This window comes from Pseudochaenichthys georgianus, chromosome 6, assembly GCF_902827115.2.
Source record: "Pseudochaenichthys georgianus chromosome 6, fPseGeo1.2, whole genome shotgun sequence".
Lineage (NCBI taxonomy): Eukaryota > Metazoa > Chordata > Actinopteri > Perciformes > Channichthyidae > Pseudochaenichthys > Pseudochaenichthys georgianus.
This window is the reverse complement of record NC_047508.1, coordinates 8,819,746-8,847,305: the sequence shown is the minus strand read 5'-3', so window position 1 is coordinate 8,847,305 and position 27,560 is coordinate 8,819,746. Positions and strand designations below refer to the sequence as shown.

The following is a 27,560-nucleotide window of genomic DNA, read 5'->3' as shown; positions in this document are numbered from 1 at the left end:
TCTGGCTAAACTGTCCTACGACGCTGGTTATCACCTCGGTAACTCAAGCCACGGTTTCTCCGTCCGGCTGAGTGCGCGTTCACATGAAAGGGAAGGGGCCAGCAACATTTGACCAATCACAAACATGGAGAAGCATACTGACAGCGCAGCGTCATACTTCCTGAATGAAAAGTAAACTATAATATTAGAAGTTAAACTTCAAACATCCATGACTTAAACACTGGTAACAGAAAAAGTGTTTGAGTGCGTACATTAACAGGTTTATGATATGCCCCGTCTGAGACACGAGTGGATCTGACTTTAATTACATTTGACTCGAGTGTTTCGTCAACTTAATGTGTTGCTTAAAATAATACTTCTGCATACAGTCTGTGACGCTGTGAGTGTTGCACGGCCAGAAGCCGACTCAGATAAGGAAATATATGATACATTATGACGTGATATGAATGATAATGAGACACATCGATGTCTGCACTCACAGTGCGGCGGACTGTAGGCTACGTAATGTTACTCTGATCCGGTTACTTATGTTGTGGCAGATATTTAAGTAAGCTTTCTTAACGCTAATGTTATAATAGTCAGATTGCTCTGAAGATGGAGGTGATATTCTATTAATGTTCACGTTCACACAGTCAGTTGATTTTTGCCGGCCGTCTTTCCTGCAGCTTTTCTGTATTTCCTTTCTCCTGTAATATGACTTGATCGCTTTAAACTCCACACACTGAGCTCTGATTGGTCAGCAGGCGGTGCTTTCACTGACTTGATCTCTTGTCCGGAGCAGGTTAGCCGTTCAGCATACCATGGAGATCTAGGCCGCTAAAAAGAGAACCAGCATCGTAGGACCGTAAACCCCGAGTTTCCCCTGAAGCAAGCTCGCTAAGCGAAGATCCGGCTTTGTAGTGCAGGCCTCTGGTGAGGCAAATGTCCTCATTGGTCCGGAGATGCCACCACTGTTTTTCCTACCTATATGATTATGTAATTTGATTCCGACGGCAGTGTGCGTGTCATTTTGTTGGAACATCATGTTATCAGGAGAGTGGTTTGCAGGACAGCATGTCTCCAGTGCTCACATTGCATAATGGCTCTACTGTATTGTTATCACAGCGAGGCTGTTAAGAAAATGCTAGCCTCACCACAAGTGGGTAGGAGGAGGTTTTATTTTTCCTTTAAGCTCTGGGGTTTTCCCTGGGTTTTTCAGAACCATAGGTGCTAGCATTGCCGGCAGTGTGGTGCAAAAGTCAGACATAAATATGAATAAGTTGTACAATTGAAGTTGCCTTAACACTCTTAGGCATAGTCTGGAGGGACTTGGCTTGGAAACCAAAGGGTCACTAGTTCAAGTCCCAATCGAAACACAAATAGGGATAGAGAGGGGCCAGTTCAAAACCTTGGCACTGCTGAGGTGTCCTTGAGCAAGGCACAGAACCCCTAAGAATGTGTATATGTTCTGTGCTTTGTGTGTATTTTTTCTGTGTTTATAGAGATTTAAAAAAAAGATTTTCCCCTTAGGGTTAATAAAGTGTTTTATTCTTCTTTTTAAGATCTACATTTTAAAACACAAGTAGTATATATTGTAGCAAAGAATAGCAATAGTATGTCCAGTAATGGTAGTGTAAGCATTTGGAATTGTCCTCCATTAAATGCTTATTGAAGTCAGTTGGGTTTTATATTAAATTATATTCTTTTGTATTTTCCTATGAAGTTGCATTCCATATAATTTCAGCAATCTAAATATAATATAGTCCTCTGCTATAGTGGGTGTCTTTATTCCATCATAGCAAACCTTTGTTGTATGTAAATTGACACACACTTGAACTTTGTTGATTTTATAAGCACAACTCTGTCTCAGGCAGAAGCTGTTGAGTGCTTGTCATGCTGTAACGTGTCGTTACCATGGCAGCATGACACAGCAGGGCCTGGTGAGGTGACTGTTCCCTTCCTGCGGGGGCCGGTGACGTACAACCAGCTGCCACAATGAAAACGGAGCACTGGGCTATGTGAATAATTCAGTTAGGCAGCTCAGGTGGAAGGAAAGATGGCTATCATCTTAGCATGCTTACAGATTTAGCCAGGTTGTGTTGGGCTTTCTTTGTCTAGGTGTGATTTATGTGTCACAAAGGTGTTGTTTTACACTAGTCACATCGAAATAGTACATGGTGTGCACATTTGCCATTCTTTTTTAATTAACATGAAAGTATATTCCTGAGTAGACATGAAGAAAGAGGTGTACTCTCATGTTGAAATGAGTTTTGATGATTGGCTCACCTTGTGGTATAACCGGCAAGAGAGAAAGCCTTTGAGCTCCATACTGTTTCAGAACAAATCCATGATATGGGGTTTCATCATGGCAGTATTTAGTTTAGACAGTAGCTGCCTTCCGCATGAGCTCAGCCCCCTCCTTTTTTTTTAATCGATTTCCTTTTTTTTTTTCACAGGAAGTGAAATAGAGGGATATGAGGGATGGCTAGAATGGGTGATCTGTTTGGTATTTTGAGCAAAACACTCCATAGACATGTTTTTTATATATTTGTATATCTGAGACCTATGCTATTGCCTAAAAATAGCATGATAGGTGCACTTTAAGAGATGGGTGATGTCATTTGTGTACTTAATTATAACCAAGTACTTTGACTGTACTTACAGTAAACAGGATTCTAGGGTATCATGAGTATTTATGCTGCTTTATACTATATTTTAGTTTGTTTGTCTGAACACCTTGTTTCTCTTGTGCATTAAGAACACTTTTGTTAGGGCATGATTGAACAATAAAAAGTGTATACAGTATAAAACACCAGGTACTGTACGCCCTCCCATGCCACCCTGGCATGGCCTCTTGCCCCCCCTTTGCCACCCCATGTACAATGTTCTAGAACCGCCACTGGTTTGGGGAAGTAAAACAGTTAGAAAGACATGTAGCTGTATTTGTGGATTAATGTTGTTTTTCCGAGTGGATCCCATACCGGCTGCTCGTACATTCAATATGAATAAAACACAAGTGGTGTATTTGTATTAACATGTTGCTAGATTCCTTGTTCTTTACCTGCATTTCATCAATTATAATAATATTTGCAGTATGTGTCAATAGTATTGTCCTTGCTTCAACTTGCTTTTCTAAAATACCACTGCCTTTCCTACCCAGTCAGCTTAATTATAGTCTCGTTACCGTCTCTACCGTATTGCTACTGTGGTATAAACCACAGTAATACAGAAAAGGGAAACTGATGTTGTCCAGAAGCAAACACTGCAGCCAACTGCAGCTACTCTAGTGATTTTACAGGAAACATTCCGCTCCTAAAAAGCTCCCGGTCTATGTGATATGACTCCCCGGGAGGACAGAAAAAACACATCCGGACTGCGCCGCATGACGGTGCAACATACTCTGTCAGCAGTGGACAACAAACAAAGCGTTTGCCTTTCTAACTTTGGCATTGTACCCTGTAAAAACACATTGGTTAAGTTCCTCAGAGGTTTGACTGTCGGCAGTTGCAGTTGGCTCTGCTCAAAAATGCAACATTTTTATTTTATAGATAATTGTTGTTTGGAACATTAAGCTTATGTTAAGCACATTTTTAAAGCCATACAGTAACAATGGTAAACAATCCGTCTTGAGCTGAAGAAACAGAAATTGTGACCAAATAATGTAATCAATGAAATGAGTAAATATGTATAAGATGCATAACACCATAAAAAACATTTTATCTATAATTTCTAATATTAGCTACTATGGCTTAAAACGACCTATATTATGTGTATTTAGAATCTGATATTGCATTCAAAGTAATTGTGAATGTGATTAAGAGAGAAATTGTTATTTGTAAATGTTGTTCTATTGGATATCAATTATTATTACACGGTTTAGTTGAATTCTCAATTCTGATTGGTCAATTTGGACATTTTAGAGGTTGTTAATACTCATTAATACACCGCTGCTAAGAAGAACAGACCATTCCTATGGAGGATCAAGCGACTGTATGCAGTCATATCAATCCGCAGAAATAAGTCAGCAGTGGACAACAAACATTAGTTTTCACCGCGCTTTGTCACCAATCCTGTTTGTAATATACATGGCTCGGATATCGAGGCGTAGTCGTGGGGGAGGGGGTCTGCAGTTCGGTGGACTAAGGATTGCGCCACTGCTTTTTGCAGATGATGTGGTTCTAATGGCTTCATCGGTCTGCGACCTTCAGCACTCACTGGATCGGTTCGCAACCGAGTGTGAAGCGGCTGATATGAGGATCAGCACCTCCAAATCTGAGGCCATGGTTCTCAGCAGGAAACCGATGGACTTTCCACTCCAAGTAGGGAATGAGTCCTTACCCCAAGTGAAGGAGTTAAAGTATCTCGGGGTCTTGTTCTCGAGTGAGGGAACAATGGAGCGTGAGATGGGCCGGAGAATCAGAGCAGCGGGAGCGGTACTGCAGTCGCTTTACCGCACCGTTGTGATGAAAAGAGAGCTGAGCCAGAAGGCAAAGCTCTCTGTATACCGGGCCATTTTCGTTCCTACCCTCACCTATGGTCATGAAGGATGGGTCATCAGATCACGGATACAAGCGGCCGAGATGGGTTTTCTCCGCAGGGTGGCTGGTGTCTCCCTTAGGGATAAGCTGAGAAGTTCGGTCATCAGGGAGGGACTCGGAGTTGAGCCGCTCCTCCTTCGCGTCGAAAGGAGCCAGTTGAGGTGGTTCGGGCGCCTAGTAAGGATGCCACCTGGGCGCCTCCCTAGGGAGGTGTTCCAGGCACGTCCAGCTGGGAAGAGACTAGTATTAATTTCGTTGACTAAAACTATGACGAGATATGTTCGTCAACGACCTTTTTTTTCCATGACAAAAACGAGACGATGACGAGACGGCACCGATGGCAGTAAACAATAACTGTAACGAAATCATCATGCAATATCGTTGACAAAAAGTGACGAGACGAAAATGTAGTTTACTAAATAAAAACTATGCCAAGATCTCTCTTTACTTTCGTTGACGAAAAATGAGGAGACGAAATATTATCAAAGATAACGTTAAATCTCTGATAGTCAGTTTTTCTCCCAGCAGTTCCATTTCCGGTGCTGCGACTGGACAGCAGCAGCTGTGTGTCTGTGGTGCGAGCGGCGGTAGATTTGAATTACACCGGGCAGCGGCAAAATAAGAACTGTCAGAAAGACTCGGGTCTAACTCATGGTCAACTAACCTTATTTAACAGAAAATAAAATGGCAACAACAGGGCTTGGGAGCAAACACAAACTGCTTTCTGTGCACGGATCGCTGTGCATTCGTGTGGGTTTTTTGAGCCCCCCCTGACGCTCAACCAATTCGTACTTGTAATTGTTTCTATCTATAGCCAATCAGAGGTCTCCTCAATTCTAAGCCAATCACATGAGTGCGCCCCCACGAGGGTAGATTTCTTGCGTTCATGACGTAGCGCTTCATGTACGCATTTTGCGCTGTCCGGAGCTGACAGGTCCATGGAGCCTGCCTGCAGGCGCTAATCTCAGGACACCTCCACTCTCAGTACAGCGCCACTTTCCGAACAGGAAATGCACGCAAATACAAGCCTTTATATTATTAAGGTACAGCGCCACTTTCCGAACCCTTGATGAATGCTTGTGTAAACAAAAATGGCAGGCAAAACCGTTTTAAATGTGTGTTTCCTGTGCGGCGAATACAGCTGCTTTATTTATGTCTGTATGAAGTTGTTGTGAGTGTGGAGGGAGCAGCTACAGGTTAGCTTAGCCTAATCGATCAGTGCACTACGAAGCCAGTGCTAGACAGTGAACGGGGGAGCCCCGCCGGTCATTATCGGCCGATATTCACGCTTAATAGTTTGATCGGTGCTCTCTATAAAGGCCGATCAGGAGAGCTGGATCTGATCGATATGGACATAAACGCGAGTGAAGTGTAACTAGACGCGAGAGAGATCAGATCAGCTGCTGAGTCTGACGGAGACACGCAGCTCTGCATGATCACCTGATGCTCCGCCCTCTGTTTAGCGAGCTGACCGGACTGCGCAAAATGCGTACATGAAGCTCTACGTCTACGCAATAAATCATACCCTCGTGGGGGCGCGCTCATGTGATTGGCTTAGAATTGAGGAGACATCTGATTGGCTATAGATAGAAAAGAATACAAGTACGAATCGGCTGACCGTCGGGAGTCTCAAAAAACCCACACACGAATGCACAGCGATCCGTGTACCGAAAGCGGTTTGTGTTTGCAGGTTCAGAGGTTTTAAATGGAAAACAAATGTGTGAGGATCAAAACTACATTATGTAAAACTTTTTTCTGTATTTGGATTTTATTTACATGTATATGAAACGGAACACATTTGTGTGCATTGGAAAACACAAGTGTGGATCATTTTGCGGATCATGAAATACAAGTGTGAATCCTTCTGTGTGCATGTGTGTATTATGAGACTGTTCTGAGCCCATAGGGGTGTGTTGCCATTAGTGTTGCACGGTGTATCGATACTTGAAAGGTACCGCGATACCCTGCAGTTAAAAACGGTACGATTCCTCCGTTTCATTAGTATCGGTACTTTAAGAATGACGGGGAAAAGTACTCCCGTGAAAAAGCGCCGTTTTAATAAGAGCCGTGTGTGTTCAGCGCTCTGCTTCCACTCCCTGTAGCCGTGCCTGCAGTCCCGCTCCTCTCAAGTCCCTCCCCTCTCTCGTGCACGCGGCCACGCGCTAGCTGCCAGAGCATGTGAGAAAACGAGAAGCATGGCTGCAAGTGGGAGTGCAACTGCCGCTGCGCCTCGGCTCGTTGACAGAAAAGACGCCAGAAGTCTGTGAGCGGGCCGTTCAGGTGTTCAGAGCAGAGCTCCCTGTCGGAGCGGCAGAGGGTGAAGTGCACTGAAAAGTTTTTCTGTCGCAATATTATCGTTGAGCAAACTTAACTAGCAAACTAGCATCACTATCTGCTAACGTTAGCTTTAGCCTTCGTTTTCTATTAGTTTTTTTCATAGGCTATAAACGGAGGTGTTATAAGTATATATCTTGTACTTGAGTAAAAGTAGAAGTACCCAGGTCTTGTACTTGAGTTAAAGTAGAAGTACCAGAATGTAGGAACAATCCTGCAATCAAAATGATCCTCAAATAAAAGTACAAAAGTATTATCATCAAAATATAATATAGTTAAAGTAGCGACCGTAAAAGTAGAAGCACCAGAGTGTAGGAAAACTCTGTTAAAGTAAAAGTACTGCATTCAAAATGTTCCTCAAGTAAAAGTATTAAAGTAGCGACAGTAAAAGTAGTCATTGTGCAGATTGGTCCATTTCAGAATAATATATATGATATGTTTTATAATGATTGATCATGAAAGTGTTCTCAAAGCTGGTGAAGGTGCAGCTAGTCTGAAGTACTTTGTAGACTGCAGGGTAGCTGGTGGATTTACTCCAGGTGGAACTAAAGTCTGATTCAACACTTGGTTATATTTCACATCATTCATCCAGATCTGTGAAGTAACTAAAGGGATTAAATACATGTAGTGGAGTAAAAGTACACCATGTACCTCTGAACTGTAGAGGAGAAGAAGTACAAAGTAACAAAAGAAACATTGAAATACTTAAATAAAGTACAAGTATCTCAAAATTGTACCCAAGTAGTACTTGAGTTTATGAACTTAGTTACTTTACACCAGTGGCTATAAAGATAGAAAGACTAAGTCTTGCACAGAGGCATGAAAATACATTTTCAAAATGCTCAACAGTGCTGCCAAAATGTTAAACTCACTGCTACACAATTAAAATAAATGCTTTTATATATATTTATATTAGATGTGACTCTTTGGCGTTTCTGTTATTATTACCTGCTGCTTTAGTTGTTCTGACTGCTAAAATCATCTGTTATTCCTAATTTTAAAGCCGATATTCCGTGTTTCCCTTTTTTTAAGAAAAGTATCGAAAAAGAATCGGAATCGCAATTCTTGACTTGGTATCGGTATCGAAACCAAAATGTTGGTATCGTGACAACACTAGTTGCCATACAGTGTGCAGTGTTTGTTCATGTTGTGTAATTACGGCTCTCTAGTGTGAACGGTTAGTTCTGGAACCTGGTCTGTCTGCCAAATGCCTGACAGGGGGTGTGTGTTTGTGGGTGTGTTACGGCCTGTGTTTGTTAACAACAACACACACTATCCTTTTTTAGGTTTGTTATTGTAAACTTGTAGAGATATTCAAAATAAATGGTCAAATCTTGCTGTAAAACTACATCTGCTTTCTTGTTGACCTCAAACATAGAACAACCAATGGATGTAAGACAAAAGTGCAATTTAAACCATCTTCCTTAAATCTTTGTCCTCTTCCTCATAGTTTATTTGATTTCATCATTTTTTTGTAAACTTAAGCAATCAACTGGTTTGGCTTGTTAATCTTCTGTAAGTTTTCCTAATTTTGAAATAAGTGGTATTTGTTCAGCCAGTGTGTAGCTTGTTTACACTACTATGCTAACTTCCCTACAGGCTTAATATCATTCTAATGAATCTATGTTTCCTCTGCTTGTTAAATGCTACTTTTCAGGTTGATATTTGTATCCTGTGCCTCTACTGTGAGGTGTTTACATGCTTCAATGTTCAGAAAGGTTTTTTTCCTACTGCCTGTGCTGCAGCACCTCATTTCACCCTGTGTCTTAAACCAGAGCCCAATCTGCTGCGACTGTTACATAGTGATGTCATTAAATGTAAACAAAGTCCAACCAACGCGAGTGAAGTGTAAAACCTATATAACACACTACAGAAAAAAAAAGCAGAATTGAGCCTGAATTCATCTGATGAATTATTTTATTATTTTCCTTTGAGTTCAAACACAATTTTTTGTGATCATCTTTTTATCGTACCATTTAAAACTACTGTGGGGTTTTTCAAAATAAGAACACAACAATCCCTTTCTTAGGCCCCGTCCACACGGAGACGAACCGAATTCGATATCAACAAAAAGTCTTCTGTCCACACGGAATCGGCTTAAGAAACGTGTCCGTCCGCACGAGACCGCTGGAGACGCTGTAGTACATATGCTGGGCCTGTAAGTGGCGATGTACTTCCGCCACAAAATAAACCAAAAGCAGCGAATAAGACTGATGACTATTATTATTATTATTATTATTATTATATCATATTATTATTGTTGCTGATGGTTGTGGTAGAGGAGCTGTAGATTTTGCACTAACATCTGTATCATGGTCAGTAGCGTCTGGAGCAACAACGCAACCATGTGATCCGCCATTGTTGTTGTTGTTATTGGCGAAACGCATCAGCAATGACGCGGGGGGGAGCAGGAGAGGCGGGGCTATGGCGTCATCGTTTTCAGGGAATGATCATATAGGGCACACATGCAGAGCCGCAAGCGTTTCGTCCTCAGACCTACCCACTTTGGGAGCCGTAATCAAAGGGTATCCGAGTTTCCGTGTCGGCCTCGTGTGGACGAACCGTCTATACGATAGAGAACGTTAGCGGATTCAACTGATATCGTCTCCGTGTAGACGGGGCCTTAGTCACTGCTTGGCAAGATTGTTCTGTAAATATTTGATGCAGTCTAATACAAAGCTCTGTTTGGTATTGCATAACTGGGCCTCTTACTTACTCTTACTGACCTCTTACGGAGCGTCCACACTACAGCTCCAAAAATAGCTTGGAGCTGGGCGTGTCTGGAGCTTGGGGATTTTATTCAAGCAACACGGCCAACAACCAATCACATGAATCTCCCGCCCCCGACATACAAAGCAAAAACCCCAGGGGATTTTATGCGAGCAATATATATATAAACTCCCCAAACAGGCGAAAACCTACCAGTTTCCCCCACTGTCTCTGCCACCTCCCTCCATGCCTGGTTCCTCCGGTTTGTATCCCGGGAGGTGAAGAGGGTCTGGTCATACAAAACCGGGTGATTCGCTACGGCGATAGTTAGTTTCTCCTCCAACTTTTTTTGAAATATAGAAATGAACGGCGGGATATCTCTCCCAGCTTAGACGCGGTTTGATTGGCTACGGCTTCAGCTGTCAGATTTTGGGAAATGGGATTTGATTGGCTGGCGCTGGCTACTCCGGCGTCCAGGCGTTCTGGTCGCCTGGGTCGCCTGAGACGCCTCGCTCTGCTACCCACAATTCAGTTCGGCGAAAAAGCGCGGCTACGTGACGTCACCCCATTGAAAGTGAATGGGCAGCTTGGAGCAGCTTGGAGCAGCTTGGAGCTTTCGACGCTGTAGTGTAGACAGGCCGTTACTGGACCTCTTGAAAGGAGCAATAGGAAATGGCAGTGTGTAATTTCCTTATTTAGAAAGCCTGCGCTGTTACTGTGATGGACATCTGCACTGGTGTGTTTGCACACATACATACATTCGCACATAGAAACGCACACACGTCACAGTGACACACATACGCAACAACGAGCAGTGGCCCATTTATCACCCTGTAATACTGTTACATTATGGTCCTGAGCGTTTGGTCGTTGCCTGGCAACAGACCATTTCCCTGCGGTTGTCACAGCAGTGGTTACTATTTGCAGCCCTGCTGCTGTGACCGGGCCTAATAGCCTATTGTTTTTATACACCTCTAATACTACCGCTGCAAGATTACCAGTCCCATTTAATTTGCGTAAGTGGCAAAGTCCATTGGCGAAACAGATTTAGTTCTTTGTTGCATTATCGATGCATGCACGTCATGTGGGTTTAATGTTCAATTAATGAGCCCTCTATATCCTGTTGTTAAAGAGAGCGTATTTATTTGCATGGGGACAGTTATATGCCATGCTTATTTATTGTATTTATTTATATACAGGGTTCGTACGGGTGCTTGAAATCCTTGAAAATGCTTGAAATTTGACGTGGTGTTTTCAAGGTTGGGAAAGTGCTTGAATTTTGGGAATGGTGCTTGAAATTGAGATAAAGTGCTTGAAAATGTAAATGCTTTACTTTTACAATAAATTGCTGTCTGACTGAATAGTTCGCTTTTTAGATTAACAGAAAAGCATTGCTTCGCTTCTACATAAAACAGCTCCGCTGCACCTTCCCGCGCGCGACCTGTGTGTGTGTGTGTGTGTGTGTGTGTGTGTGTGTGTGTGTGTGTGTGTGTGTGTGTGTGTGTGTGTGTGTGGTGTGTGTGTGGTGTGTGTGTGTGTGTGTGTGTGTGTGTGTGTGTGTGTGTGTGTGTGTGTTGTGTGTGTGTGTGTGTGTGTGTGTGTGTGTGTGTGTGTGTGTGTGTGTGTGTGTGTGTGTGTGTGTGTGTGTGTGTGTGTGTGTGTGTGTGTGTGTGTGTGTGTGTGTTACCTGGGCATTCTGATGAGAGATAAATGACTGTGCCAGGAGGCTGCAGTTTCAACGAGCGTTGGCTAGAAGACCAATACAAGCCATGGCTAAGACTAGGGTCAAGCCCACGAGTAGCCTCCTGCAAAGTGTGCAACATAACGATGCGAGAGTCTGCGCTGACGAGCAACATGAAAGGTACGCCGTAGTAGAGCATTTTGGATTAGGCTAACGTTGCATGTTACGTTTGTTTAAGCTAACGTTAGCGAGCTGAATAGCGAACTCCATGAGGGATAATAATAATTGCAGGGGACAATCATTTCAGAGGAGCGTCCCTATGTTGTGTGCGTTACAGTCGCCATCGTGTGGTCTTCAGAGGACGAAGCACTCACTGTTGTAATTCAACTCAGTCTCACGGCATTTCGTGTTCTAGTCATGAAATATAATCTATTGATTCGACACAGAGCGATTTTGAAAGCAATGTATTTCTACTGGTAGTATGTTTCGTGCCTAAACCAAATGTGACTTGCTCTATCGAAATCAGTCACATTGACCCGAAGACACATTTTCGTTTGTATTACTGGTCTGGGGGAAGCTCGCGAGTGTGTGTGTGTTTATTGCGTTTGTGTCCCGGGGAAACACTCACAAGAAACACCGGCTGTTGCTATGCTTGCTGTGACGTTACATTAGTCCGTTCTCCGCTTGTAATTATGCCGAAGCTTCAAAGTTGTATTTATCATCTGAATTTGCCGAAACAAGTTTAATATTCAGAAAGCCAAGACTTTGTTTATTTGAAAACAGATGAAAACAAACTGTCTTTTATATAAAATTGAAGTATTATACAAGTAAAACTACATTTTGTTTTAATCCCATGTAATTGTAGAATGAACACAGTCTTCCTTTGAAGATGTATAAGTAAAGAGTCTTGAGTAGTCAACATTACCTAAAGTCATTGGACACATTTGTACATATTATTTCCATTGTGAGTCTATTTTTATGCAGCTCTGCGTGATTTTGTAGCTACAATTCAGGCTAATACACTACCAGAGGTGGAGAAGTACTCAGATATTGTACTTAGTAAAAGTAGAAGTACTCAGGTCTTGTACTTGAGTAAAAGTAGAAGTACTCAGATCTTGTACTTGAGTAAAAGTAGAAGTACACAGATCTTGTACTTAGTAAAAGTAGAAGTACAGTACCAGAGTGTAGGAATACTCTGTTACAGTAAAAGTCCTGCATTCAAAATGTTCCTCAAGTGAAAATAGAAAAGTATTCTCATCAAAATATAGTGAAAGACGGTAAAAGTAGTCGTTGTGCAGATTGGTCCATCTCAGAATAATATAAATGATATGTTTTATAAAGATTGATCATTAAAGTGTTCTCAAAGCTGGTGAAGGTGCAGCTAGTCTGAATGGCTTTGTAGACTGCAGGGTAGCTGGTGGATTTACTCCAGGTGGAACTAAAGTCTGATTCAACACTTGATTAGATTTCACATCATTCATCCACATCTGTGAAGTAACTAACGGTGTTAAATACATGTAGTGGAGTCGAAGTACACCATGTACCTCTGAACTGTAGAGAAGTAGAAGTACACCATGTACCTCTGAACTGTAGTGGAGTAGAAGTACACCATGTACCTCTGAACTGTAGTGGAGTAGAAGTACACCATGTACCTCTGAACTGCAGTGGAGTAGAAGTACACCATGTACCTCTGACTTGCGTTCACTACCAACCTAAAAGTACCTCAACAATTAATCAATAATGTATTGAAAAGTTATTTGGCTGATTGTTGTATATCGGCTCAGCCAGGTTATATGGGAGGCCCAGTCTACGTACAGATCACTAATTTTAAAATATTAAACTTAGTTTTCTTTACTTTAATTTTGCATCCTCGTGTAGAATGCTATCACGAAACACACATGTGGTTGTTTATAGCATAAAGAACACCTGATTTAATGTGAGGTAGGGAAATAATCATTTGAGTATGTGTATATAAATATGTAATTTACAACAGCTGTAAGATCCTTGAAAAGCTGGAAAATGCACCTTGAAAATGCTTGAAAAGTGCTTGAATTTGACTTTGGAAAAGGTGTAAGAACCCTGTATATAGCACATCTCAACACAAGGCAGCTCAATGTGCTTTAATAAACATTAAAAGCATCAGGATTATATTCAAGTACATTTAACAATAGTAAAAAGCCAAGAAAATACAATCTAAGAGCAAGCCAAAAAATAAGTAAAGTAAGGGACCCTTTTTAAAATGAGAAAAAGGCAATACCATGACCTAATGAATATATATATATATATATATATATATATATATATATATATATATATATATATATATATATATATATATATAGCACCATCAATAGCCAAGCATTTAAATGAGAGGATATGAAAAACCAGCCCAGCATGTCATACTGTATATTACATATTTTCACACTAGTACAGGGTGTCCGCGGGGTCTTAAAAAGTATTGAAAGTTGATAAATCAATTTAGCGAAAGTTAAGGCTATTAAATAGTATTAAACGGCATTTTCCAAGGTATTAAGAAGGTCCACAGCAACGACAACATGAAACACCCTTTAATTTACTGCAACGACATGTCGGGAAACCCCCTCAAGGCGGCCCCATGCATAGCGCGCCGTAAAATGCTGCTTCTTATTTTAAGTTTCGTTGCCTTGCTCCGCTCTGGGGGGGGCGGGCAGAAAGAGTTGGGGCGTCACTGATAGTGATGAAAGCTGGTTCGAGGGGCTAAGTGCTAGCCAGAAAGCCGCCGAGTTTAAGTCCCGACTCTCCCGATGGCCAATCCGTGCCTCCCCTGACTGCACGTCGCTGAAACACACCGCTGCAGACTCTCTGCACGGAGGAGCAGCAGAGTCCAGGCGATGCTGCTCCTCCAAGGAAGAGACACACGTTCACTAAGCAAAAAAAACTATATCCGGTCACAGAGATCTGCTATTTTAAAGTAAAGTCAACACATATCGACTAGGGCTGTGCATCTTCACTGGTCTCACGATTCGATTACGATTATCCTGTTGACGATTCGATTCAATTCGATATCACGATGCATCACGATTCATACCAATGCGTTGCATCCTCAATTTTCTATATTACTGCACATGGCTTATTTTTCATCAATGCATACATGCAGTAAATACAGATGAACTCTCTTTTTATTATTTAGAAAGTGCTTCAGAAATCAATAACATAAATGTCTTGACATTAATTTATAAACCAAAATAAATGAATTGTATAGGTCTAGCCTCCGTGTGTGAAGTTGTTCCATCCTCAAAAAAAAAAAAATAATGCTTCTGCAGTCGAGCTGCAGCTTCTAGCCACAGCCTTCTGTTAAGAAAGGACACTGAATGTCCTGAATGTGGCATCACACACAGGACTTGAGTTTGAACACAGCAGACAACAGGAGTATTTACAATAACATACAAACTAAAATACTGCATGTGGGTGCGCACTTACATTCTCTGTCTTACTGTTACATAAATACCATGAATGTATGAGATTAAATTAGCTTCATTATATCTCAGTGATTAAGTGAATAATAAAGTTTCTATCGGGTCACTATCAGCCTGTCACTCATTATTTTCAGGGAGGGGGCGGAGCTTGAAGGAACGGAGGAGACGGTGATCGCGGAAGCTTTTTTCCTCCTGCCTTCACAAACTTTACACACGTATATATCGTCTGCAAATTGCTAGAGGACATTCATACTCTGCAATCCAAGACTTAATTAAATCCACCAAAAACCTGACTTGATTGTAACGCGATTATTTTTGAAAAACATAAATCCCTCCCTGTGTCTCTGAGCCGCAGCGACACGGAGTGATTCGGAGCGGGTCCTTCTGCTGTGGGTTCTAGACTGGTGTTCTTGTGTTGGTGGATAAAGCAGACTGCTCCGTGTTGCTGTGCCGCAGTCACGTCTGTTCCCTGATCTTTTCGTCACCGACCGATTTGATATTAAAGTGACAGAAAAAAAACGTTATTGTAAAGCCGCGGCCGGAAAATCAGGAAGCAATGTTACTACTCTATAATCGATTATCTTCCGTCACTGCATCGATACCGAATCGTCCGCATCGTAGAAACGATTATTTTCAACACCCCTAATAGCGACCTTAAATATAGTCTATATTAAGAACGGGAAAAGTCTCAACATATATCGTTTTTTGTAAACATATGACAAATGTGCGAGGGTGATGACGTCAGAGCATCGTCCTATGTGCCGGCGCTCAGCCCCGGACAGCCCGGCCCAATTTAACCCCTGGGTATTTGCGAGGGAGCTCCTATATGGCATTACCCCGCTGAAGCTCACCAAAGTTTATTAATATATTTCATAGTTCAAAGTTTTGTCAATTGTTTTGTTTATTGGTCAAATACTGGTTTCTACTGGTTTCTGAGGAGTTTTACTGGAATGAAAGAGCACAGAGTACAGAAGCAGCAAAGCAGCATGCTGCATTAAACCTGACCTTCACAGAGAGGTTCATGTGGAGAGGAGGCTTCAGTCGTCTGTCTGTTTTATCTCTTGGGAACAATGCCTCAATCAAACTTTCTAATGGTTTATGTTTCTAATAAACCTTGTGGGTTGGTCACACACTTCATTCTAGTGTGCTTTGTTCTATCTGAATTATGATAAGGAGTTATCACAAGCTGTTTAGTTATGCTATCTTACAATAAATACTGTAGTAAAGTGTGTCGCCAATGTAACGGTTAGAACTCGAAGTTGCGATGAGGTCTTAAAATGTATGGAATGGGTCTTAAAAAAGGTCTTAAAAGTTATTACATTTGACTACAGGATTCCTGCAGATACCCTGTCGTAGTTGTTTTGCATCCACAAGTCCCTACTATTGATTTGATGTGGTTGACAGGGTTTGCACTTTAATATATTTTGGTTTTCCAGGAACATTTTCTGCAGAACATCGGCTGCAGAGACCCTAGCCCTGACCCTCTTGTGATAACATAGACATGTTGTCCCCCCAAGGCTGTGACAGAGTGACTTACAAGTTGTTGTTTTTTAACATTGTGACCATCTCCAAAAGAGTAACATTCTCCGCCTCTCTTTTCTCTCTGCAGGGCTCCAGAGATTATTTTGGGCCTGCCCTTTTGCGAGGCCATCGACATGTGGTCACTGGGCTGTGTGATTTCCGAGCTCTTTCTGGGCTGGCCCCTCTACCCTGGAGCGCTGGAGTACGACCAGGTAAAGTTCTTCACACCACACTAGCTACTGAATTGCACACAGGACTCGGGGAGAGATACAAAGATATCCCTTTTGAGAAAGAGGGATTAAAAAGGACCAAATAGAAATATCCCTTTTCAGAGATTACAGAACACAAATATAACATTTACAATTCTTCAGCGTCTGCTGTTCCAGTTGCCAAAACTCCACAGTACGTTCATTATGCACTTAAACCCGTGTTTGTTGTTGCTCACTGATTTCTCTCTGGCTGTGTGAGCGAAGGCCGACAAATCCAGCATGAAATCCTGCTAATGCTGAGCGGAGTGAATCAGGAAACTGTTCTGGGCCATGTGTTATGATATTCCCACAGTGTTGTACAGTCTGAACTTCACGACTGGGACATGAGATGAAGTCCCCCTGTGAGGGAGAGGGGGCGTGGGAAAAGGACCACACCACATTCACAGACCCACAGGATTACCCTGTTTGACTGTACGCAACTCTGTGAAGACGAGGATTAAGCCCGTCATGTTTACATGTGCTAAGTGCGTTAGTGCTAATTCAGACGCTTGGCGTTAGAGTTGTGTTTTGTTTCGGTTGAAATGGTTCATATTGTCAGTAGGGGTGCAACAACTAATCGACTTAATCGATTAAAATCGATTACCAAATTAGTTGGCAACTAATTCAGTCGTCGATTCGTTGGTGACGTCATCACATGTGTTCTACACCCCGTTAAGCTCCAAAGTTATCGCTCTTTTGTATCGGTACAGGAGACATTTAAAACATGTCATATGTATTATTGCTACATAAACGTTATATCGCAGTCTTAGTGTCGCCAACTCCGTTTCTAATATGCAATATGACTACAAAATGCGTCTATGATGTATTTTCGATCTTCCCAATTCAGACGAGAGATCTCTCCCCCGCCTGCTTGCGAGGGGGCGGGGCAGTTTACACACACGCAGCTGCTACATGCAGCAACACACACACACGGAGGAGATGGCGGAGAGAACGCGCTCCGAGGTGTGGTTAAACTTTAGCCGTCTCGATGTGGACAATGCTCGTTACCAAAAGTGCAATAAGAGTTTAGCATGTAAGGGCGGTAACACGAGCTATGTGTCTAAACATTTAGAAAAAGTGCTCCACATCCAGACGGAGGAATGCACCGGGTTCCACTGTCTCTCTAGCAGCTCTGTAGCCCCGTCCACGAGGAACGTTTCCACGTCAGGTGTTATGCATGCTAGCAGCAACACACGGAGCTAACTCAGTTATACAAACATGGGTTAATGATTAGAGGTAACTGAGTTATTTATTCTGTTAAAGTTTCAGCTCTTCTGTTTACAGTTCTTTCATCACATTATTTAATATGATTTGTTAAAACATTGTTGTTTCTTTTGATGTCAAATATTATGCATTTAATTAAAATAAAAAGCAATGTTAGTTTTGTTCACAATTTGTTTAGTTAGTTTACCTTTTTCTTGTCAAAAGAACCGTTAATAATATCGTTAAAAGGACCGGATCGAAAAGCAGTATCGACAGTTAAAACCTTAACGATCCGAATAATCGATTAATCGTTTCATTAATCGATAGATTAATCGATTATCAAATTAGTCGTTTGTTGCAGCCCTAACTGTCAGTTAGCTGAGTCTCTGACACATTAATAGGTTGTTTAATGTTATGAAGCCCTGAGACACAGTTTCGTGGAAAAAAAGCCCTGCCGTCGGGGCTAAACAGGTTAACAAGGTTTATTAAAGGAATATAATAGAATCCGAGGGATGAAACCCTCTTTAATGGTCACACATCCTGGTACCAGGAGTCAAGTACTAGGAGCAGTGGGCAGCTATTGTACAGCGCCCGGGGAGCAATGGGAGTGAGGGGGGAGGGGTGGTGTCCGGTGCCTTGCTCAAGGGCACCACGACAGGGCCCAGGAGGTGAACTGGGACCTCTCCAAGTAGCAGTCCACACTCCATATTTAGGTCTGGTCGGGGACTTGAACCGGCAACCCTACGGCTCATAGTCCAAGCCCCTACTTTTTTTTTTTATTATCTTTTATTATCAAAAATAGACATTTAACATCTCATCACAACTACATAAAGCATTGCTCATAATACACACATTCAATATTTCATAGCACTATCTTAAGGGTAGTGTGCCTTAACTTTTCCGCTCAAAGTTGAAGAACAAAGCTCCCTCCTCCTCCATCTCAACTAGCCTGCTACCATCCACAAAATCCTCGCAAAATGTGTCCTTTTCCACATGTATTCGCACAAGGTTAATGTCCCTTTTTACTGTCCTCTTCATTATATGCCACACATCTGACATTTTACCCTCGAAATGGGCAATGTTCCTCCTTATTTGGACCGCACGCCTTGCATGGCTCAGAACATAATTTAAGAGATTCACATTGCATTCATCCTTCTTCTCAATCACACCAAACAGCCACAGCTCCTTCCAGTCCATTTCTCTCACATACCGTTCATTCCAACATCTACCAATTAACTCTTTCATCCTTCCAAAAAAAACACCAAGCTCTTTACATTCAACAAACTCATGCGAACACGTTTCAACCTGCTCCTTACACACATCACACTCTCTCCCAACAGTTGCATCAAAATGACTAATGATCAGGTTGTTAAACACCCTATTATGCCTCAACAAAAAATCAAAATGATCACATTCAATACTGTTCCACTTAATTTTCACATTCTCCCACATTCTCCTGCCAGTCATACCGTTCACAACACTCGTCCACACCTTTTCTGATGCAGGTCTTCTAATCACATCCCCTTTTAACCATTTATACATATTTTTTGTTTTCACATTTTCTATTTTTACATTGACATCCTCTTTCCCCACATATAGATCAACCACACTCTCCTTTCCTTTAACACTCTCATTCTCAATCATTGTTAACCATTCACTCGGCATTCCTTCTTTGATTTCTCCCATCATTCGTTCAGCTGTCCCTAAATACATCACTCCATCTATTTCCCTAACCTCATCCACTATCACCTGTGCCCTCATAAAGCCAGGTACATACTCTAACACTACATCCTTGACCCTCCTAATCCACTATCACCTGTGCCCTCATAAAGCCAGGTACATACTCTAACACTACATCCTTGACCCTCCTAATCCACTATCACCTGTGCCCTCATAAAGCCAGGTACATACTCTAACACTACATCCTTGACCCTCCTAATCCACTATCACCTGTGCCCTCATAAAGCCTGGTACATACTCTAACACTACATCCTTGACCCTGCTCTCCACATTGGCAGATTGAACAAGGAACACTCATGAGTGATCCTAGGGTTTAGGAAGATCGGCTGCTCCCACACCTGCTGCACGTTCACACACTCATATCTGACGTACTTCAAAAACTCGCCCCAAGCACTCATCACCTCCCTTTGATAAGCACTCATACCATTCAACATCCCCTTTTTCAGCACCATAAAAATAGCACTATCACCACATCCTCCACATTTATTTATTTGTTCTTTTAAGAACATTTTCCATATCTGGTCCTCCTTATTTCCAATGTAGCGAACCATCATTTTAATTCTAATTGCTTTTATTTTCCTTCTTAAATGTATCAGCTTTAACCCTCCATCCCTACACTCATTTTCTAACACTTCTCTAGCTATCTTTACCCCCCTCCCACCCCATATAAACTCACTAACTATCTTATCTATTTCATTCACTACACTATCCGGCACATCTAAAACTGTCATTATATATAGTGCCCTACTCATAATTAACTCATTCACTACTACTATCTTCCCCCTCAACTTAAGCCCCCTCATCTTCCAAAACCTCAACGTCTTCACTAAACCATTCACTAACTCAACATACTGTCTGTCCCTACCCTCCACATCTTTCATTCCCAAATTGATCCCCAACACCCTAAAATAATCCTTATTTTCTTTCAACACCCTATATCACCAACTCCTATCCCTCACCTGTCCTATATACATAATCTCTGACTTTTCTATATTTCACCCTAGCTCCTGATGCCCTACCGTACAAACTAACTGTCTTCAACACTTCCCTAACACTTTCCCTATCTTTAACTGTAATGGTGGTGTCATCCGCATACTGATAAACTAAACTAACCCCCCCTCCTGGCACCTCCACTCCTTTTATATACCTGTTTTGCCTCAGCAGCGTCGCAAGGGGCTCGGCTGACAGCGCATATAGCATTGCTGAGAGAGGGCATCCTTGCCGGACAGACCTCCCTAGCTTAAACACATTGGTTACCACCCCATTGATCTTAACACAACTGACTGCACTACTATAAACCTCCTTACCCACCCTATTAGTCTTTTCCCAAACCCTGCCTTCTCTAACACTCTATACAAGAAACCATGACTAACCCTATCAAAAGCTTTATTTAAATCTAAACTAACTACTATCCCACCCTTACCCTCCTTCATGTGACTAATTGTGTCCCTAATACTACTAATAGTGTCACAAATATCTCTCCCTAGAATACTATACGCTTGTGTGCTCCCCACTACTGATTTTATAACCCTCTTAATTCTATTTGCTAACACCCGTGCTAGCACCTTATAATCCGTGTTTAACATACTAAGTGGCCTATAGTTTTCTAACTTCTCCCTATTCCCTTTCTTAAACAATATACTAATTATCCCTGTTGATATGCCTGCCGGCAATTCGTCCCTCTCCTCCAAGCTCTTGTACAGTTTCAGGAGTATTGGTGCCAACCCCTCCCTAAACTCTACATCGAATTCAGACGTCAGACCATCTATCCCTGGACTCTTATTCCTACCACCCACCCTGCTATAGCTAACTCTATCTCCCCTAATCCTATCATCCCCCCTCGCACATGTCCCTACCTTCATCCACTCAATCGAGCTTCCATACTATCTATCACCTGTTCTAAGCTCTCCCTATCAATCTCCTCAGCCTCAAATAACTCCCCTATAAAATTCCTCAACTCTCTCAGCAATCCCTACAAAATCTGATATTATTTCTCCTCCCTTTCCTTCAACCCTCTCTATATTATTCTTCCTCTGCTTTACTTTTCTCTAGCGCCAAAAAAAAACCTGTACTCTTCTCTTCCCTCAACTGCATACCTAGCCCTACTTCTTAGGGCTTCTTATCACCTCGACACTTTCTCTCCTTCTCTATCTCCCCCAACTCAATCCTTCAAACCGACTATACTCATCTAGATCTCTCCCTATTTCTATATCTACCTTTTTAGCTTCCACCTTTAACTCTTCCCTAACCCTTTTCTCTTCTTCTCCCTTTCTGTTTTATTCCTATTTTTACACACCCTATACTTATCCCTTTTATTTCATGTTTAAAACCCTCCCAAAACACTCCCACATCCTCACCATTCAAACCTCCCCTTTTTTACGCATACATACTCTTCACTTTAACCTGATATCCATCATCCTTCAGCAGACAGGCATTTAAGCACCACACTCCCCCCCTCCCTTCCTTTTCTCACTGTTTCCAAATGCAGAAACTCAATATGTTATGATCCACTCATGGCAGTATCCCTATATTCAATTCCGCCAATTTTCTTCTCCCCTAAATTACTCCACACTAAATCTATTCTACTCTGGTTTCAATATCCCTCCCACCACTTGATTCCTAGAAAAACAACCCGCTCCCTACTATTCCTTTCCCTCCACACATCCAACAGCCCATTTGTCCCCATTATTGTTTTGAGTGCACCACGTGATGAATCACTATTAAAACCCATATTCACAGACACATCCAGCTTCGAACACCACACATTGAAATCACCTACAATCATACATTTTCCCCCACATTTATCCTTCAACCCTTCAAAAAACTCCCTCCTCCTCCTTGTCTCATTCGGTGCATAAACGTTTACTAATGAAATGTTTCCCTCCTTCCCCATACATTCAAACATTATCCCAACCATTCTCCCAACACCATCATCCTCACATTTCCTTATATTCGTTACCACCCCTGTTTTAATTAATATTGCCACCCCTCTAGCACCCACACTCCCATTATTTACATACATTTCTCCCATCCATTCTTTCCTTACATCCTCCACACACCTTTCATCCCAACGTGTCTCTTGCAAGCAGATAATGTCTGAGTCACATGTCATTAAGGCCTTCTCTCTCCTGTCCTTGGACCTCAGCCCATTTCCATTGAAAGAGGAAATTGTCACCATTACAAGTGTTATGAAAGTTATTATTGTTTTCATTCTATTTATTTTTTGTCCGAACACTTTGCAACTTCTCCTGTCACTTTCACCCGTCTTTTCTCCACCGCTTTCTCCTTATCGGCTTTCCTCTTTGCATTCAGCCTGCTGGATTCTCTCCTCATCCCTCTTCTCTTTAACCCAGCTTTCACCTCACCAAAGATCTTCTCCTCTATGGGTCCCATCATCTTCCCCTCCTCTTCCTCAGACTCGTTCTCATCGTCATCTCCTCCCTCCTCCATGTCTGACACAACCGAGCCAACCTCCATTCCCTCAGCCGTCTGTCCTCCGCCTCCTTCTCCTTCTCCTCCTCTCCTTCCACCGACAGCTCCTCCTCCAGCCTCAGGATCAGGTTCACCTTCAACGTCCGCTTCAGCCTCGGTATCAGTTTCTGCCCCCAGAATAACATCCACCACAAGCCCTCTTACTTCAGTCTCAGCCAAACCTTCACCACTCCTCTCATTCTGTCCATCATCCGCAGCAGCCGGAACAGCATTAGTATTGGCTTTGCTACTACACATATTTCCTTCTTCTGCTTTCCCCTTCTTCCTCCTTTCGTCTCCTCCACCATCCATGGCATCCACGTCAGCTGCTCTCTTTGCAGCAGCCGCCACAAACACCGCCGCGACAGCAGCCACGTTTCCTCCTCGTTGATCCTGCTCCCAGCCTTATCACTTATATCCTCTTCTTCACTCTCTTCCTGACTTCCACCCTTCCTCTTCCTCCATTCCATTCTCCGCTGTGTTTCCATGCCGCCTTGCACTTTCTCTCCCCCTGGCTTCCGCTCGCCCCCTCCTCCCGACTCACACAGTCCCGAGCATAGTGTCCCTGCTTTGCACATTTATGGCATCTAAACTCCGGGCATTCTTTGTATAAATGCCCTGGCCTTATGCACATCCTGCAGACCGGTACCTGCTTGTCGTGGATTACCCTGAAGTATTCCGGCCCCTCTAGAGTCTCGAACCGTGTGGGAGTACGGAAGTGACTGCACTTCCTTATTAAATTCCACTCTCAGAAACCTCGTCCCATCAACCACATCAGTGCCAGGCCACATTCTTCTCTTGATTGCCGAGACAGGTAGAACCCCCCACATTGCCAATCTGCCTTTAATTGTGGTGTCCAATATATACGAAGGTATATGTAGGAATGACACAGTTAGTTCCTTTGCCATGCAGTCTCTGCCCCGCACCATAGCCCCATTGATTCTTATTCCATCCAACAGTTTATTTTTCCCTTTTCTTCAGCCATTGTCACTTCATATAGCCCATCTCCTTTTACCTACCCGACATCCCATCACAACCCCACATTCTTTCTTAACTCCTTTTAGCAGATCCATCACAGTTACCACTTGCTTTTTCCACCCTCAACCGCCACCACCACCGTCAGTTTCCTTTTTATATTCTCCTCCTCCACAATCAACTCAAACTCCTCTCTCACCTCCTTTTGTTTTCCCACTCCTGTTTTTCCTTTTTGTCCATTCGCATTTTCGTTGTCATTTTCCTTTCCTTTCCATTCACATATGTCCCGTCCTTCTCCGCACTCTGCTGTAATGAGCCAATGTCCGTGATCCGTGACGCAGTTGATAAATCCATTCCCGTTTTCTTTGCCAGTTTATCCATCCGATCGAAAAAACACACAGTTCGGGGGAACCCCCATGCCAGCAAGGCTGTTTGGGGGGGACTCGGAACAAAAAAAACCACAACTATAAGTTTGACGAAACAAAGAAATCCACAAAACAAACAATTCACTTCTTTCCCTCCTGAGACCAAAGTCACGCACGTCCTCTCACAGTCCAAGCCCCTACTGACTGAGCCACTGTCGGTTAATAGTAGGGATGCCAACGATTATTCGATTATTCGAATATTCGCTACAGTCTCCATAATCGAATATTATTTTTAAAAATCGATTTTATTTATATTTTTATTATTTATGTCTTTTTTTTTTTTCTGGCTTAGTTTCAAACCAAAAATATATATAAATATATATATGCTAATAATAGTAATAGTATTAATAATTGTCATTGGTCACCACCACCAGTTTGTTTTAACTGTAAACTTGGAGGAAGCCTGCGTGCAGAGCAGACTGCTGCTGCAGCCGCACGCTACACACCGACCCCGCCCCCTCTCCCCTCACACGTGCGACTAAAGATGAACAAAGCGGCAGGTAAAAAGAGTTCCTCCTTGGGAACTACTTCGAACTTACAAGTCCAAAGGAAGTTAAATGCAAGCTCTGCGAAAAGACGTTGGTCTATCACAGCTCAACCTCAACAACGCGTTCGCAATTGAGTGCGAAGCCAAAGAGGTTACAGAGAAAAGACGCAGCACAGCCCGGCCATTACCAACTTCACTTCAAGGCCACGTCGTTGTGATGACATGCTTGTTTGTTGTTTGTACTGTTTAACATGTTCCAGTAAAGAAAAAAAAAAAAAACGGAACGGGGGGGGGTCGGTACGAATAATCGATTATTATTCGCCAGGGCTGCCGAATAATCGATTTTGATCATGTCAGGTTTCTGGCAACCCTAGTTAATAGGTTTATACATGTATCGGTTATTGGAGGGTTTTTTTCATCATCCAGATAACACAGAAGAAACTTCACATTATACAATCCTTTATTTGTGGTATTATGTTACCAAACATTGTCGACAACAATTGCAAGGCAAGTTTATTTATATAGCATCTTTCAACACAAGGCAATTCAAAGGGCTTTACAAAAAATTAAAAACATAAAAAGCATTTACATAAAGTGCATCACATCATAACGTGATTAAAAACTGTCGTTAAAAAACGATCAGAATAATATAAAAATAAAAGAAGCTAAAATAGACTATGATAGAATACAATTGAACACAAATGACAGTGTAGTGTAAAATATGAATCGATGTATTTAAAAGCAGCAGCAAAAATATCAGCCTGGATTTAAAGAGACGAGGGTTGCAGCGGACCTCTAACTCTTGGGGTTAATATGCATCAGACAGCTATATAGTAGATCACACTGTTTAGTAGCAGCTGCCTTAAGGAGACTCTAGGACTACACACCAGTGGAGCACCAGCTGCGGCTGAACCTATTAACCACGTCACTGTTGAGTACAACGTTGGGGAAGTCGTTCTTTCAAATCAATCTAACTGTAAGTTTAATAATAACGTGCACAGCTCCAGAGAGATATTCACACTGCGATGTAAACAGTGACATCACGACGTGGCTCTTCTCTGGCTCTGGTAGGTGGACCGACTGCCAACCAAACTACCCCCAACTGGAACTCAGTGGAAAAGGGGTATTAGAGATAGTGGCTGATAAAGCTTCACTGAGCACTGACAGCTCTGGTGTATCACTCACACACACACACACACACCACACACACACACACACACACACACACACACACACACACACACACACACACACACACACACACACACACACACACACACACACACACACCCACACACACACACACACACACACACACACACACACACACACACACCGGTGAATATTGAGCCCCCAAAAGTATGCTGTGCTATGCCCAGGCTCACTGCAGTTCCACTCTACACAGCAAAATGTATTTATAAGCATAAGCCTGATGGTAGACAAGTTCACACACACACACACACACACACACACACACACACACACACACACACACACACACACACACACACACACACACACACACACACACACACACACACACACACACACACACGAGTGATCGGTGCACCATCAGCAGGTTCTGGCCGGTCAGTGTGTTTGTTCTGGGCCGTAGACATGTGTGCGTGCTCTCATACACACACAAACACACACCGGCTGTAAAGCGGATCACTGAATTTCCATGGAATTTTGTAAAGGATATCGAGACAAGGCGGGCAAACTAAAATATTTCTTGGGAACCGACTGGGCTCTGGTTTCAGACAGAGGGTGAACAGAGGTGCTGAAGTACAGGCAGTATGAGAAAAATAAAGACGTTTTTGAACATTAAAGGACGCCTATCATGCTATATTTAAATGATATATTGTAGGGCCATACCTATATAAGGTCTTTTTATACGTTTCTGTTTTCAAAATACCAAACAGATCATGCATTTTAGCCATTCCTCATTTCGCTCCATTTGCTGTTCTCCAGCCCTGTTTTTGTAGGGGGCTGATTCTGTGAGCTGCAGCTGACCACGCCCCCCTGCAGGAGAGGGGGTCACTCAAATTACACAAGTGATCACCTGCCAGTCTTTGCAACAATACAGAATGTACTAAGATCAAAAGACACCAGGGGCCTCATTTATAAAGGGATATACGCTCAAAGAATGCCGTACGCCAGTTTCTACGCAATGTTTGCGATTTTATAAAATACTAACTTGACGGGAAAATGTGCGGTCCTCCACGTAAACTCTAACCCAGGGGTGTCAAACTCAATTTCATTGCGGGCCACATTCACATTATGGTTGCACTCAAAGGGCCGGTTGTAACTTTAAGACTATATAAAAATACATATATTTAACATATATAACATAATGTATTATATTACATTATTGCTCTGTATTGGATTATTATCGGATAGGGTAATACCTTCATAATTAACTACGTCTGAAAGCAGATGTCTAGGGCAAATAATTGCAAGTCTCTTCAGTGAGAATGTCACAAAATGATTTAAAAAGAAAAGCCACATTCTGGAAAAAAAGTCAAAATGAAAGTGACATTTTGAAAAAAAAGTGACATTTAAAAAAAGAAAAGTCAACTTCTGAGAGAAAAGTCAGATTTCAGATGCATTGTGGGACATGTAGTTTATGGGCAACATGCCTCTGTAAAGTAGCATGTAAAGTAGCATGTAACCATATAATAAAATCATATTTCTTGTGGGGCCACATAAAATGAAGTCGCGGGCCGGATTTGGCCCCCGGGCCTTGAGTTTGACACCCCTGCTCTAACCCATGCGTACGCACAAAAACGGGAGA

General features: G+C 42.4%; 1 protein-coding gene across 2 annotated transcripts in view; it reads left to right on the top strand.

The window, feature by feature from the left end:
• Positions 1-27,560, top strand: part of LOC117448310 (homeodomain-interacting protein kinase 3-like) — a 60,941-nt gene that overhangs the window by 7,968 nt on the left and 25,413 nt on the right. For both annotated transcript variants that reach the window (XM_034085550.1, XM_034085549.1), the window contains exon 5: positions 16,306-16,429. In XM_034085550.1, coding sequence (XP_033941441.1) covers positions 16,306-16,429 — 124 coding nt within the window. The remainder of the gene's footprint in view (positions 1-16,305; positions 16,430-27,560) is intronic.